Below are 14,325 nucleotides of genomic sequence, written 5' to 3' on the forward strand. Positions count from 1 at the left end.
TGTAAAAATAATCATGAGTTGCAGCCCTATTCATTACAATACCCCCCCCCCAAAAAATAACTGAAAGAAAAAGGACACAGCAGCACAACTGCAGGATACACATGCAGCAGAGGTAATGTGTCACTGGCTGTAATCAGTCAGTGACGAGGTAGACCGTATTTTTAACTTAACCAGTCATTGTATTGCAAGTATGTTTCCCCGAATAAGAGTTTATCTGTAAATAAACCTGGTGTATATGTGCTCGTCCAGGAACCGCTGATCTCCAACTGACCCTCTGAAATTCCCAAAGACCAGGTCAAGACAAAAAATAACAAAAGGCACAAAACACAAAGCTGAAGTGAGAGTGTGAATTATTGGTTTCATTAAATCAAAGCAGGTAGCCGCACATTAATTCCCTCAGTGCAGCAGCAAACAGTAGATACACAGGACTTCATTAACTTGCACGATACAACTTGCTCATTTTGCAGTGTTATCAGTCTCTTCCTCTACTTGTTAGTTTTACATAATTATTGGTATGTTAATATTTTACAGCCCATAATGTCAGTCGAGACAATTATGTAAAATGAGATTACATCTTAACACACTCACAAACATACCAAACAGATGCATGAATTATTTGATTCCTGATCATATGGGAATTAACGCTATTGTGTGTGTGTGTGTGTGAGATTTTTCTCTTCTCCCTTCCCACCTTTCTGTGTGTGTAAAGTTATTTCAGCAGTTTAGAAATTTCATAAAATATCAGCTGCTGTTTTTCATATCCGAAATGGCCACAGCGCACAGATTTTAATATTTCAGTGAAGGACTTAATCAAAGTGGATGTTGACATGATAAACAGACGCAGCTAAATCAACCTCAGAAGAAGGAAAGGAAATAAAGTGGGATGATCACGATGAATTTTTATTTTCCCATGAATGACGATGAAAGTGCCACATTTTTCTGGCATTACTCGATCATTCAGTGATAGCGCTTGTAGAATCCTGACGACTTCACATGTACAACATACCCGTCTTTATTTAGATGTTCAGAACTGATTTTCCTTAAATAGCAAATGAATGTGAACAGGTTCTGTAGGAGGCACATATCTTTTCCTTGTTATTTTTAATACTAATCCTGAAATTTTGTCTCCTCTTTTTTCTTCTTAATGTTTTTTTATTTTGCATGTAAATCCAGGTGAGAAACCTCATCAGTGCAGCATCTGCTGGCGCTCATTCTCCCTGAAGGATTACTTAATCAAACACATGGTGACACACACAGGGGTGCGGGCCTACCAGTGCAGCATCTGCAACAAGCGCTTCACCCAGAAGAGTTCTCTCAATGTCCACATGCGGCTGCACCGGGGAGAGAAGTCCTACGAGTGCTACATCTGCAAGAAGAAGTTTTCACACAAGACCCTGCTGGAGAGGCACATGGCCCTGCACAACACAGGCAGCGCCATCACGGGGCTGTCGGGGAGCGCATCCACCCCGGGCCCCGTCTCCATCCCCATGCCTATGGCTGTCCCTGAGCCTGGAGCTGGAGTGGTGGCCCTCGCCATGCCAGTGAGTGGAGGTGCTGGAGTAGGGGCTGGGGTTGGAACAGGAGTGGGTGTAGCTGCAGAAGCGAGCTGCCAAGAAGGGACCACCTACGTGTGCTCCGTCTGCCCTGCCAAGTTCGACCAAATTGAGCACTTCAATGACCACATGCGAATGCATGTCTCCGATGGATAAGTACAAATAGATAAACTTCTTTCAAAAAGAATGACAAATAAAATGGCACTAGATTTTCCTTTTCTTATTTTGAGGTATGAAGAGTAATGAGTATAGACACTGGCACATTAAGTTTCCCAAAAAAGATTTTTTTTTTGTTATTCTAAAAGAAAAAAAAGATGGTGGCCTTAAGGCTTAGTAGTTTGATATTGATCTACTGGATGGATCCTAACTACAGGCCTCTAAATGTATGCTTTCCTAAAATACTGATTTATGTGTTGAACACTACCGAAAGGCCTACGAAAGAAACACATACACACAAACACACCTTTAGTGTAGATCTGAGTGAATATACATGTGCATTTATGTTTGAGCGTTTGTGTATTTGCATGTGTCTGTCCAAGTGTGTGTGTGTGTGTGTGTGTGTGTGTGTGTGTGTGTGTGTGTGTGTGTGTGTGTGTGTGTGTGTGTGTACATTGCCATGAGACATATATCATGGCAGTCGTGAACCCATACTGACCAGTTTGGAAACTAAAGATGTCCAAGCTTACTGTGGTATAATTTACAACAACAATAACAAAAAAAAATTGTCTGGGGTTGGGCTAAATATTCCCTCTAAGAATACTGATGGTCACAATATTGCCTTCTTATGTAAAATAAAAAAAGGAGAGTAGTTAATTTGACACTGGGTTTTATTTATTCCTATGGTATTAAGGGATTATAATGCAGCTGTTGTCAAGGTACCAATTTCAATCATTTTACTGAAATGTAACTCACTGTCAACGGCGACAGAGACAAATATTTCTCATATGTTTTGTAATTGTTGTCCATGCATTTTGATGGTTTACTAAATTAAGGTGTGTTGACGAGACAGTATTTGAGCAAAAACATGTTTCTTTTTTTCTGAAGTTTGGAGTTTAACTCATTTGCATACACTGCCACTAATATCTTAAAAGACTGTTAAGGCTAGTAGACCTCTTCCATTTCAGAACATGAGAAAAAAAGAAAGATTCTTTTGCTGGTGGTTTTTTAAAGCCTTTTACATTCACAGTTATGGCAGGCTGGAATATGCGACTAAACTCTCTCCTTCATAATTGCTGCTCCTCAACTTGCACCTGACTGTTATGGGATGTAGATTTAACAAAAAAACAAAAAGGATTTGTCACTTAAATTATTGTTTTTCAGTAGCCTACATGGTTTTGATTTGATAATTCAATTATATTTCTGGGGGGAGGGGGGGTTCAGGCAAATTGTTGATGGAACAGTGTTAAAAAGGGGGGATTTAATTTGAATCAAATTTGAATTGGGAATAAAAGCCCCTGTGTACACTGTTCTTTACCATTGCAAGGCCATTTCAGCAGGTGGGAGCCAAATGCATTACTCATTATGCGCTGGCTCCCCCTGAAGGCTCGAATGGCATGCAATGCTTTGAAAGGAAATACAGTATCAAAGCAAAACGAGTAGCTCCACTGATCGATCTGACACCGTCTCATGATATACCGCAAGTCGCAGATGGATTTTCTAGACAATAGTATACATTCCTGATTTTTCTAAACACACAGACACAGCATGTACAGAAGAGATTTGGAAGCTAGTGTGCACAAGTTGTCATCCATGTATCACATCACTTAAGGCTCATTTCTGACATTTGGAATTGTTTTGTATTGCTCTGTATCCAAATTAGGACACACACACACACACACATGCAACCGCCTGCAACTGCAACCTGAAGGATTTGTTCATTTATGTGAGCAAACACTTTCGTAGTTGTGTCGTTCAAAAGAATAACTGCATACAGCGGTCTTAAGAAGACCTGCTGTCGATTCAAAAAAACAAAGTGCTAGTTTGCACATTTTCTTAAAATGCCTGTGCTTAATATTTAATCATTTTCCTTATATGAACTTCTATGATTTTCTTTTATTCAATTTCAAAGGAAAAAAAACATTTTTTTAAATCTTGATAAGTGGACTGCATTATTTTCTTGCATATATGTTGCACTGCTTAAACCAATAAGTGCACTACTGTTAACAGAGATATTATAGTTTTAGAAAAGAGGATTTTTTTTAATCTAACATTTGGTTGTAGAGTTCACATGTAGTAGAATAGCTTTGTTTCAATTTATTCATTAAGTAATTCAGCGGTTCTTGGCTTTTGTTATTTGCTTGCACTTACCTACAGTTTAAGTATACTCGTGCCGTGTTAATGCAAGCATTTATTTTAATTTAAATCTGTACCATTATGTGTGCTGCATCTACGTTTAACCTTTGAATTCATTCTTTTTATGGAGTCAGTTCCCGACAACAGTTTATTCAGTTGCATTTCTTTAGACACACAACAGAATTTTCCTGTGGGAACATCCAAGCCAAACAACATCAACAGTAAAACAACAAGTAATAATAAACACAGCTCCCGTCCAACTCCGTTGGCGGAGGTAATCATAGTGACTATTATTATATTATTAAGGATAACACATTTATAATGTGTGTGTGTGTGTAACATAAATGATATGTGTGTCCTAGAACAACTTTCTGTGGGTTTAAAGGTGTGTGGAGGTGATGGAATGCAGCTTCTTTGATATCTGTCTGTCACTTGTACACAGTTGTGTCCCTTCCTTAGTGTTTGTGTGTCTGTGAGTGTCTGTGTGTGGTATTTAGCCTAATCAACTGTTGATAAGTGGAATATCTGAACTGTAGGGCTTCCTTTGCAATATGCAGCACAGGTACTACGAGACGCAGCTCTCCAAACCTTTTGGGCTTCATGCAGGCACCTGCCACATTTGAGATCTGACTAAAGCCGAGGTCAAGTGCTGTTGACTTTATCGTTTGGAGAAGCTATGTCAAGCATTTTGATGCAAAATTTTCATAGAATTGCTACTAGATTTTTTCCGATCCCTGTGTAGTCGTGTGTGACGTGAGGTTAGGTGATGAACATGTGGAGAGATTCTGTTTTGGGTTTTTTCCCTAGAATGACAAAAAAATTGACAACGAATGAGAAACACAGTGGAAAAGCATGAGGTTACGGTCCTCAGTAAAGTAGCACATTATTTAACATTTGATTGGGCCTGTCTCTTACAGTGTGCATATAAGCCTAAAGTGTATGGTTTCTGTTTGTAGCTGTCGTTGCCAGGAGGGCAATATTGCTGCATGCTAGTGCTATATTTGTCTCTACACAGCACGTGGAGGGTAATCTCATGCCTTAACAGACAATGCACTAAATAGAATATGTAAGCAACTGCCGACATCTCTTTCCAACAGTATTGCCACATGTTTGGCACACAGCTCATGATGTTGGTGTCTGTTGTCTGTTCAGTACCAAGTTAAACACTGCCAATCTAACACCATCACTTCTTCGAAAAGCAAAGGCAGAGACGTTTAGTTCAATTGTTTCAGTGTAACGTGTGTATTCAGTAATCTAGCATTCCTTCATGGCACCGAAAATTTTACATATTTTGTGTAAACACATATATCAAATGCACTATTGACTGTAGCTAGATGAGTACAACCAGCTTTGTGGTATCATTGGTCTAAAGAGTAGGTTAAGTAGCTCGATGTTGGTTTTTGAAATATTTGATTTCACGATTACACTATCAATCATTTCACTCTCTTCTTTTTTTGTTTCGTTTTTTTTTCTTTTTAGAATAACAAAAGTAGCCAATCTCAACATTATGTGGATGAGGGCTATTGATTTGTCCCATCGTCAGTTGACTTATTGTATCATAAGGTGTTTGATAGCAGACCAGGCTCGGAAGGGGGAGTACCTTCATCTCTCCAGTGTGTCATAACGTTTCTATAGCATACCCCCGGCTTCTTTCCTTCCCCCTGTTGCATTTTGCATCACATGCTCTTCACTGTCCATAGTTATATATTCCTTCTTCTGCTTCAGCTACTCGTGGTGGTGCTTAATTCTCTTTTCTCAGTGTTGCAATCAAGTCGGCTCAGGGTTGTCGAGGAGTTGCAACATTATCCAGAATAATAAGTCCTTATCTCAATCGTGCTTCTTCTAGTTGTTAGTTTTTTTAAGAGAAAAAAATAAGCCTAGACTTTATGTTTGCAGAGTGTGCGCATATTTTCCAGAACAAAACATATTGAAACGTAGAAAATAGCCTTGAGCCCGCAGCTGTTTGTACTGTGTTTCAAATATATTACTGTTCATGTTTTGTTTATCTTAGTGTAGAGACATAGGGTCTACAGTACATTGTTGTCCTTCTTGCAGTATGTTTAATTCATCGTAATACTTCTGTTTTCTTTCAGACTTCCTCCTGCTTTTTTCTGGTGATCATAGTGGTGTTGTTTATACATACATAGCTTCACGCGACTGGATAAAGGTTAGTCAGTTATCGAGTCATATTTCACATTGTACTATATATATATAAATATACATATGCATATATACTTTGCATTGAGATGAAAACAAGGAAATGGGAGATACTAATGGTGAGGGTCATGTTGAGTAAGGAACAGGTTCATTTTATTCTGATAAGCATGTGTCTGTCTTCCTGTTTGTCTTTCAGTCCGTCTCCACACATTCAAAGTCAGATTTTTATTTTCTTTTGTTTTTCGTTTTGAAGCATGAATAAAGTTTAGGAGTAGAAAACAGAAAACACATGAAACCGCTCAGATAAATACTTAACTGCATTCTTTGTCCTTCCACAGTACACATACGAATGAAATAGATAACGTCTTACAAATATACTATATATATTTAAATATCACCATCACCACACAGATAATGAATACATTTTCAGAGAGTTTGATAAAGACATAATTGCAGCGAGAGTATACAGTAACCTTGTGGGATATAGGGAATATGCCTATCAAGTGCCTATCAGTACATACAGCAACTATACAGAAATATTCATAGTTTTTCTCTCCTACATTGCACAGATACAGTATATACACAATGGTCTATGGAAAATATACTATTTATACTATTACTGCTAAAACCTGCTGGTTGTGAGTGCATCCTAAGAGAACCCTTTAAAATACCTGAAATCGTCTATACATATACAGTAAAAGGCTACATCTGCAAGCTTTATTTTTTATCGTACATTTATACAGTCTGGAGGATTCAAAGATATCAAATGCAATCACGTTGTCTCGTTTAAATGAACCAAAAATGGATTTTAAAAATATACATTTACTGGGATTATATAGTAATTGATGATTAATATATGAACTCTTGACCATTTTCTTCTTTCACGTTACTCTCTCTCATTGATATTAGGCTTTTTATTTTTATTTCGAGTGTTTCGTCACTCGCAAACAAGCCATATACTGAACTGTACCGTACTGTACTGTATGTTTGGGGGGGAGGGCAGGGCAGTGGCACTTTGTGAACAGCAGAGGGAGCCACACATCAACTGGAAAAGGTCAAGTTAACTCACCGCCTGCCACAAGGAACCAAAATCCACACCTATCTGGGGATATTTTGGAATCTTGTCGTGGTAAATGCTGTAATTAAATCCATAAACATGGCGGCAGTCTGATGGCTGGTGTCAAAGTACGCCATGTTGACCTTGATGACAGGCGCCTCCACATGCAAGCCGCTGCCCAACTTCCCCACAACGACCATTAAAGTTTTTATCTTATCTGACAGCCTTGTAGTTTACGCGCAGCTTGAAATCGTAAAGGGCAAGCAACAAGCGATGGGAAAGAAGAGACTGGTCATTAAAACTTTAAGCTAGATTTTTTATAACCAATACTTGGGAGGCAAAACGAGATTACAAATTAGAAAGTTCTGGCTACACATGAACACACGGAATTCAAAGGTATTTTTATAAGTGGCCCGTGTAACGACATGAAAACAAAACTGAAAGGAAATATGGTTGAAGAAGAAAAAAAAAAACATAAATCAAGTTTCAGGGCTGCGAGATAAAAAGATTTTGGGACGGCTTATTATTCTATCCCCTGTGGACTAATTACCACAGTTTTCTCTCTAACCTTCTCCAGCCTAGTTACTGTGCCAAATTAAGAAAAAAAAAAAAAAAAAGGACCACTTTTTTTTCATTATATCACTATTGTTAAATTGGGTATGAGAGCCAAGCACAAAAAGGAAAATTAAAAAATATATATATATTTTAAGTAGAATAAATCTGTAAAACTTGATCAAACAATTTATTATAATGAAATAATCATCAGACTAAAAGGAAGTGATTGCTCTCATTTTGAATCTTTAAATCCTCCATAATAAATAGCCTAGTGTTCAAGTAAATAGGAGAAAAGAGCTATGATTAACAAATACACATTTCGACGGCGTAGTTTCATAGACATGTAATGTTCAAATGAAGCATGAATAATGTAGGCAATGTGATATAGCTAGTCCCTGTCATCCAACTGTCACACACACACAAACAGCGTCTTTTCAGATTTTAACCGATTTTTTTTTCGTTTTCAGCTTTACAGCGAAGCAGATTTTTTTTAAAGTACGACACAGCTAAACTAAGCTATAACAACATCCAGAGTATATTCACTATGATGCTTTCTCTCCGAACATGCAGTTATTACACTACCCTGGTGAGGTTTTCAGTAAAAACATCATCGTCATCAGGTAAACCAGCATCTATCAGTCCAAATGAAGCATGCAGTCCTGTCTACACAGCTTCTTCTTCTGTAGGGGAGAACTTTGTTTTCCGACGGAGCACAATCTCTATTTTAATGGTTCGGTATCGTTTTTTTTGTTTTTTTCTTTTGCGTTCCCTCTCGCCGTCGTCTTTTAGGCTCAGTCCAGCTTGAAGAGACACTTAGCGTTTAAAACGTGTGCAGCAGCAGCAGCAGCAGTATATATATAAAAAAAAAAAAACATGCATTCCTCTTCAAGTCCAGAACATTCCAACTCCTAGTCTGGCAATTCATTTTCCACACCTAACCAACCTAATATTTCAAGTCAATTCAAGATTCCCAGCGCTTTCACACATCTGTTGGACATTTGATCACGTAGTAGCAAACATTGCCCATCACCTTTAAGTTCACATGTCCCTCTAATAGATCGGTGTCTTTTTTTGAAATCTCATCTCAAGTCAAATTCTGCCACGAGATCGCAAACCTTATAAGCTTCTAGTCCAGTTTCTACTTTAGTGGACTGGTTCTAACTACAACGTGCACTATGCTATCACTCTGTGTAGGTCGAGAAGTCCAGGCTCCACGATGTTGACTCAGCCAACACGTAAAGTCTGTCATAACGGACGTGCAGACTTAAATAAAAAAATAAAAAAATAAAAATCATCACTGTAATGATCCTACACGGCCGGTGGTGGTAATTTGTAAAGAAACGGGGGCCATGCTTATCATTAGGAGTCAAATGAGAAAATAAATTCAAACTGTACTAGACAATGTTTGTTTTCGACAAACCAAAGAAGGGTTAATAAAGATAATTTAATTTTTATGGAGAAACTAACCTTTATTTTCTATATGTTTGTTGGGGGTTCGGCGGTTGTTTTATGGTTTTCTTTTGTTTTTCTTCTCATGGCAGGGTGCTCGTCTGTGTTTGGTCACTTGGTCGGTTGTTTGTAGTTTTGTTGTGGTTGTGTTCATTTGCCTCTTGTAGACCAAAATAGTTTCTTTTTTATAAGACATGCAACAAAACATAAAAAAAGAAAAAAAAAATGAATCGGACGCAGTAGCTGTGATGTAAAACTATTGCATGTTGAAACAAGATTGTAAGTGTTGCATCGTTCCTCTGACGAAACACAATAACCCTCAGTAATCATTGGTCATGTCTTCTACACACACACTCAGCAAACGAGTGTCCACCTTCACATTGGATTCTATCTGAATAGTTTGTCTGACCTTTTTTTGTTGTCGTTGTCGTCGGTTTTTCTTCAAATATTGGCACTGTCTAATATTTTAAGGCTGTCCCTAAAATACTAATCTGACATTGTGACTTTAGAGTATATTTAGCCATTTATACTTGAGATGGACCAAGATGTTAAGTTTGCACATATTTGTAGGTTGTTTATTAAGCCAAAAAAAAAAAAACCAAGGAAAGAGAAGAATAATCGTCATGATAATAATTCATAACTTTCAGTCGCATCAATTCAAAGTCCAATGTAGCTGAGGTGCTGCGAGCACATATTCGTCTTTCATGTTCACAGCCGGTTGTCACAACATGAGGAAAATAAATTAAACTCGAACGTGGATTTAAACATCACAATGTGGCCCAAATATTTCAGGAAGTGATGATCTATTTTTCTAATAATAACAACACATCACTTGTAAGCAGAATGTAAAGACAATTCAACTTTATGTTTCCTTCTATAATTCTTGGTGAATCTGCTGTATAGGTTTCATCCTGTGTGTTTAAAATAGGAAATACGATTACTGTAAATTCATGCGATGTTTTTTTTTTTCTTTTTTCTTCACCTGGGACGAAGACAGAATTGCTCAAATATTAGACATTTCAAATCCGTAATTACACGTTGCCCTAATATATATAAAGAAGTATATTTCTCATCCGGCTTTCAGGCTTTTTGCAGCCATATCTTGTATGTAGTTGCTTTTTGTAAACATGCACTTGAGTTGAACTTTATAAATGTGTATATTTTGTTAGGCTGGTTCTTGTTTTTGCCTACATTAGCTCGATATTTCCCTGATTTCCCTTAAAGAAAATACTTCTCCTATATAGTTTTGAACTTGGCAGAAGTGGAGCTGTTGTAGTAAAAGGTAGTTAACATCACAACTAAGCAAACCCTGAAATATATGCTGCAGTTACGTGTTTTCAGTTTGTTTTTGATAATAATAATAATTTATGCTCCAAGTTGGTTTGTATTTTATTATTATTATTATATTATTATTATTATATTATTATTATTATTATTAATGTTGTAATGAAACAAGCTTGTTTGAAATGTATTGACTGCTGTTTTGAAATAGGGGATAGAGTCTTTTTTTTTTTTTCAATGTGTGTGCAAGAACGTTTTTTTTTATCAAATGATTTGTCAAACACTGGACTGGAGCAAGTTTTCCAACATTTCCAAGTTGAGAGATGTATTTGACAGACATAACTGCACAGACGACACCCGTTAGCACACACGTGAGCTGACACACCCCCCCCTGGCCGTACAGGGGCTGGGGTGACTCAACACGGCCGCCATACTCCCATTTAAAAACAGGAGTCATTTAGACGTGAGACATTTTCGACATTTCCTTTGTGCTGGTTAATTGCATTTGTTGTGTGATGGGTTACATGTAATGGAAAGTATTTATTAGGGTCCTACTTCCAAATTATTGCATTGCATCGATTTTTGTTTTTCTGAGGAAGAGAGAGAGAGAGAGAGCGCTCACTTAAATATTGTGAACAACTTGTAAAGGGACACGGCACGAGAGCGATCCGGCTCTCGAGTTCACCTGCATGTTCTTACCATGGTCGAGCAGATATGACTCATGACACCAAGCACCACTTCTCAAACCAGAAAAGAGATTTGCACTAGACTTATTTTGGTCTTCTATCTAAAGCAATATAATTCACTCAACACATTTTGAATCCATAGTATCTGACGTTCGTCTGCCCACGGTGGGAATGCTGAGTAAATGGTGATATTTGACCAAATTTTTATTTATTATCTTGTATTCAAAGGTACAGAATTGGTCGCCTTTTTTAAAAAAATGCACACGACATCCACATACTGTTCGTAGCAGTTCTTTCTCTCACCCAGCAGTACCCTGAGTATTAGTGTCCAGGTTGGAGGGGCATTGAAACTGTGGTTTCCTCCTGTGATTGTTTTGGACAAATCAAGCAGCGCTTGCAGATCTGGAGTTAGGAACGGGGGACGTATGAGGGAAGGAATCATTTCCCATGAGTCACCTGTCCAATTTTGTCTCCATCACACAGCCGACCACACGTTCAAAAACGCAACACAAATACCAAAAGATGAGCCCAGCTGTCCACTGTCGTGCACACCTTCCCCCTTAAAATCACTCGGCTTGTATCTCCGCATAGTGAGTGCTTCTCATCCGGGACCTCACAAAAAAAAAATGCTTTAAAGTTGAAACGACATTGAAATACTTTTTCGAGGAAAAAAAAGAAAAAAACTCCAAATGCACCTTTTGTCATTTACACATCGCATCATTGGCGACGTATGTAGAGAACCTGTGTCCACCAAAATGTATCATACTTCATCCTTTTTCAAACGAGGCCGCTCACGGCAGCGTCACGTTCCGGCCTCCGCGTTGTTCATTTTGTTGATGGATAAGTGTAAATTTTTCAATAATTCACAAACAGCAAAACTTCACCATTTTATCTGGATGTAGTGGCTTTTCCTGTTTTCACCGCTTTGTGGTGTTGTTGAAAGATGTTGCGGTTTGTCTAAATATGTTGCGTGTTAGAGGAAGCATAAGTATGTGCCTTCTTGTAATCTCCTTGGTGAGCTTGTTATTATTGAGAAGCTGAAGCCAGCCAATTGTGTTTGCACTAAAACCAAATTGCTTTTGTGATGTAGACTATTTAAGCAAGCTTGTTGCGTCACTTTAACCGTACAGTATGCATGAGGGTGAAATTGGTAAGTCTAGGGCTAGAGCTCTCATCTGTTGACCTGTAAACCAGTGCAGCTTAGAGGATCTTGTGAATATATCTTGGCTTAGTTTCGCATTCAGTTTTCTATTCCATCTCCTTACTCATCAAGTTTGTCACAATTTCAACAGTTTAAAACGAAAAAAAAAACAAAATAAAAATCGAAAAAAACAAAAAATCAAATAACACATACCATGAATACAATACAGCTTTTACTTTCACATGCCACAGTTAGAGACTTACACAACTGCAGTAGAGATGTTCATTTCTCTGAATCCATGGGAACGCATGAGTATAAGGGGTCGCCTCAAGACTATTGGTCAAATTAATTTAGGTTGTTTTTGACAATACAAATTTGTATTTATTACATATTTCGTTGACATCTGAGAAAGGCCTACATGCTTTGAGTCTTACAAATGCACCTTATTCATGTCAGTCCATGTGGGGAAAAAAAAAATAAAGAAAAAAGGCTGGCAACGTAATATCTCTGATTTAGCACCTTACTACACAGCATGTTTTCACTTTATGCCAGTTTAACTATTCTTCCATATGTATGATTTCAGAAATAAATCTCATATTTTGTGAAATTGTTTCATGGGATGTGCCAAAGTTTGGAGGCGATCTCCCAAGTGTTTATGCTTATCATTTTCTTTTTTTTCCTCCTTCAGTTATAGCAATGGTATGTTTCCTATAACAGTGTGTGGAATCAATTTATCTCAGCAAACAGTATCATTACTTGCCATTTTACAATAAGCCCTGTATTTCACATATATTTACCAGTGATGTGTATTTGTTATTATAAAGAAAATAGCCGTAAAAGCTTCATTATGTTACATAATATTGTGACTTTTTTCGAAAAACTGTGAAGACTTATCTTGCATATACTTTATACAGAAGTATTAAGCCTTAATACAAAAGACTAAAAAAAGTGTGGAAGAATAAACTGATTGTTGCTAAGTAAGGATGATTTTTGTAAATGTTACCAGCACTTTTTTTGTAATTTTCACTCTCTGAGGTATTGTACAAGTTCAAGCTGTTTGTGAAGTTTGATTATGAAGGAATAAAAACTAGTACTTTCCTGTACTTCACAGAAAGTCTTGTTGCCGTTTTATTCTTCTCTCCTTGTTCTTGACAGATTGGTGGATTCTCTCGTGAATGAACTCAAAATACACCATATGTAAATATAATTCTTTTAAAAAACATTTTGCCTTCAGGTTTCCCCACATGACCTTTCACGTAACTGCACTTCTAAGAAACTAAATCCATAAAACCACAGATAAATAAGCAGTAATTAGGCAAATTAATCCCATTAATATTGTAGGTTTTACTAATTTATTATTATCGGATGTGAGGTGTGATGAGACCCTGCACAACAGACTGGGAAAAATTGATTTCCATCCTTTAATAACATCCTTTGATACAATAAAATCATTATCCAAGGTCTAATTTTGAATATTCAAATTGTGATAAAGTTTATGATATATGGCTCCTTATTTAGGTTGTAACCTGCAGAGCACATTAGAGAATAAAGAAGGTGCTCTTTATTGTTGCCTGCTCTAAATGCTGGATTCAGGCTGCGTTGAAGATTTATTAGTGGGAATGAATTATAAGTATTTTCTAAATGCCTGTCTGAGGAAAATGGCCGCTCCGCCCTGGCTTGGCTTTATATTTCCTGATCATTCATTTTTACTCTGGGCCATTTCATTTTTCCTGAGCTTTCCACTTTATGTATTACGACTAAAACCACACTGTCAATACAAATGAAAAAATACAGGGGCAGCCTAATTACCCAAGTGATGTGTGATTTTTTAAATAGAAAAAAATACACATTTTTCATTTGACATAAAGTTAATCACAGTCTTTGTACCTGATCATAAATTGGTGCGATGCAGGGAAACATGGGCTCGTTGAGTAATGACTGTGACACAAATCACCAGTGGTTCGAGCAAATCCATTTTAAGAAACGCAGGACAAATTACCCCAATGATTCTGCATCCATTCGTTTTAAATGCTACTTTAAGGACACTTTGTAACCAGACCGTGTTTATTCATTTATTTCTGCAGCGTGCTCTTCCTTTATTTTGCAATATATATATTTTATAATGATGTAAGGTGTTATTGTACTATTTTGCAC

At 37.3% G+C, this 14,325-nt stretch overlaps 1 protein-coding gene across 1 annotated transcript in view; it reads left to right on the plus strand.

Moving 5' to 3' along the window:
* The window catches only part of zbtb20 (zinc finger and BTB domain containing 20), a 33,360-nt gene extending 20,075 nt beyond the window's left edge, over positions 1-13,285 (plus strand). The window contains exon 4 of the mRNA XM_035179328.2: positions 1,174-13,285. Coding sequence (XP_035035219.1) covers positions 1,174-1,709 — 536 coding nt within the window. The 3' untranslated portion in view covers positions 1,710-13,285. The remainder of the gene's footprint in view (positions 1-1,173) is intronic.
* The last annotated feature ends 1,040 nt before the right edge of the window (positions 13,286-14,325 follow it).

This window comes from Hippoglossus stenolepis, chromosome 15, assembly GCF_022539355.2.
Source record: "Hippoglossus stenolepis isolate QCI-W04-F060 chromosome 15, HSTE1.2, whole genome shotgun sequence".
Classification (NCBI taxonomy): Eukaryota; Metazoa; Chordata; class Actinopteri; order Pleuronectiformes; family Pleuronectidae; genus Hippoglossus; species Hippoglossus stenolepis.